Source organism: Pistacia vera, unplaced genomic scaffold (genome assembly GCF_008641045.1).
Source record: "Pistacia vera cultivar Batoury unplaced genomic scaffold, PisVer_v2 Contig271, whole genome shotgun sequence".
In the NCBI taxonomy this organism is placed as follows: domain Eukaryota; kingdom Viridiplantae; phylum Streptophyta; class Magnoliopsida; order Sapindales; family Anacardiaceae; genus Pistacia; species Pistacia vera.
Window position 1 is genome coordinate 382,574 of NW_022196081.1, and position 1,730 is coordinate 384,303.

Genomic DNA, 1,730 nt, shown 5'->3' on the forward strand with positions numbered 1-1,730 from the left:
TAATAATCTATTAATTTTATAGATATCCTAGGTTAGGATACACAAAATTTGATTCCTTGGAAATGACAAATAAAATATCAACTATATCTATAAAAAATAATTTGAACGAGATAACAACCTTATATTAATAATAATTCTAATTCAATATTAATAATGTTTAAAAAAATGTAGTCATTTAAACATCTATCTATGTTTTTTAATACTTAATTGTTTACTTACCATAGAAGTTATTTATTTAGTAATTCACCTTTATAACATCGACATCCTATATTCATCAAAAGGTTCTGACACACACACTCAGATTACTTTATCAAAGTTGTTTATTACCTCATTGTCTTTAGAAGCAAATTGAGTAAGAGTAGTCTTATCGATTCTCCCCATCCCTATAATAGAGATGATATGGGGGTGTTGGTCACTACTCTCACACAACATGTGTACTAAAGTATTCTTTTCCTTAACTCGACCACATATATTGGACACATCAACAATTGAGGTACTTTGTACTCGTTCGGACTTTCCAACACTTCTACTCACTTTAAAATCGTAGATGTCTTTTTGTTCACAATGACATCTAACTTTTCATTGAATTCCTTTATCTTGACCGCAATTTCATGACGTAACCCAACTTGTTGGTATGAAGAGGAAGAGGGAAAGGAAAGACGTACCTTCTTAGCAAGAACCCCCACAATTTGCTGTTTCAACATAACATAGTTCCACTCATCCAACACGTCTTCAATGTCATAAGACATGTACTTGAGCCGATCTAACCAAAGTCTGACATCTCTCTCCTTCACTTCTCTCTCCTCTGCATCAAGAAACACAGCTTCAATAGCGTCAAGATTGCTTGTGAGCTTTTTAACTTCTTCGTCAACACCAACAACTAGCCTCGTCTCCTGCTGTATCCATTCGAGAATGAATGAAACCAGATAGTTTCGGGGACAGGAAACAATAGCTCTAGCCATAATCAGAGAAGGTAAATACTTGTAAGAAAAACAAGCAAGAGATATATTTGTAAAGATTTTGACGTTCTTTGAATTCTTATAACACATAGATGAAGCTAGAAACCAAAAAATGTTACATGGTTGAAAAGGACCCACCCGCCTTCGGCCTTCCCGCCTTTGATTGATGCCCATAATTCAATAAAAATATGGAAACTTTAATGGCAAATCCCTTCAAATTAGCAGAGTCAACAATGGTGTGCCTTGTAGGCCAGCACCATTGAATCATCTTTTTCTTTGTTCGTGTTTGTTATATATAAAGCAGAAGTTGCAATTGATGCTTGGAATCCAGTAAAATTAATTAATCAGCAATGCGTTGTTTTGTTGGCCTGCACTTAATAAAGCCTCAACTTTTGTTTTGTTTATTATTGCTAAAGATTTAAATCTCTATTTTTAGTTAAATTATGTAAATCTTTCTCCATTAATGGGACCACATTTATTATTTTCATCATTTTAGATTTAAAATACGATTGATGGGACGCATGTGAAATTCAAGTTTGGTTAAATATCCAAAAAGGCCAGTAAGATCTAAATATTACAGAATCATCAACAACTTGNTGGGAAGTGGAAACTGCCAAAGGCAGTTTCTCACGAACCGCTCCCATATAAAAAGAAAGTTTTTCCTTTTAGTAAGGTTACTCACCAATACGCAAAGAAAAAACAGGCTCTCTCTCTCTAAAATTGAAAAGAAAATACTCTACGCAGTTTATTCTTCCAGGTTTAATTTTTGCT

The 1,730-nt window shown here is 33.7% G+C and overlaps 1 protein-coding gene across 1 annotated transcript; it reads right to left on the reverse strand.

The window, feature by feature from the left end:
• Window positions 1-530: 530 nt before the first annotated feature.
• On the reverse strand, window positions 531-962 carry LOC116133616 (putative disease resistance protein RGA4). Its single transcript, XM_031419287.1, has one exon. The coding sequence runs from the start codon at window positions 960-962 to the stop codon at window positions 531-533; it is 432 nt and encodes a 143-aa protein (XP_031275147.1).
• Between the last annotated feature and the right edge of the window lie 768 nt (window positions 963-1,730).

Bases quoted from the DNA above. Each gene is read 5' to 3' on its own strand.
- LOC116133616 (XM_031419287.1), bottom strand. From the start codon at position 962: ATGGCTAGAGCTATTGTTTCCTGTCCCCGAAACTATCTGGTTTCATTC.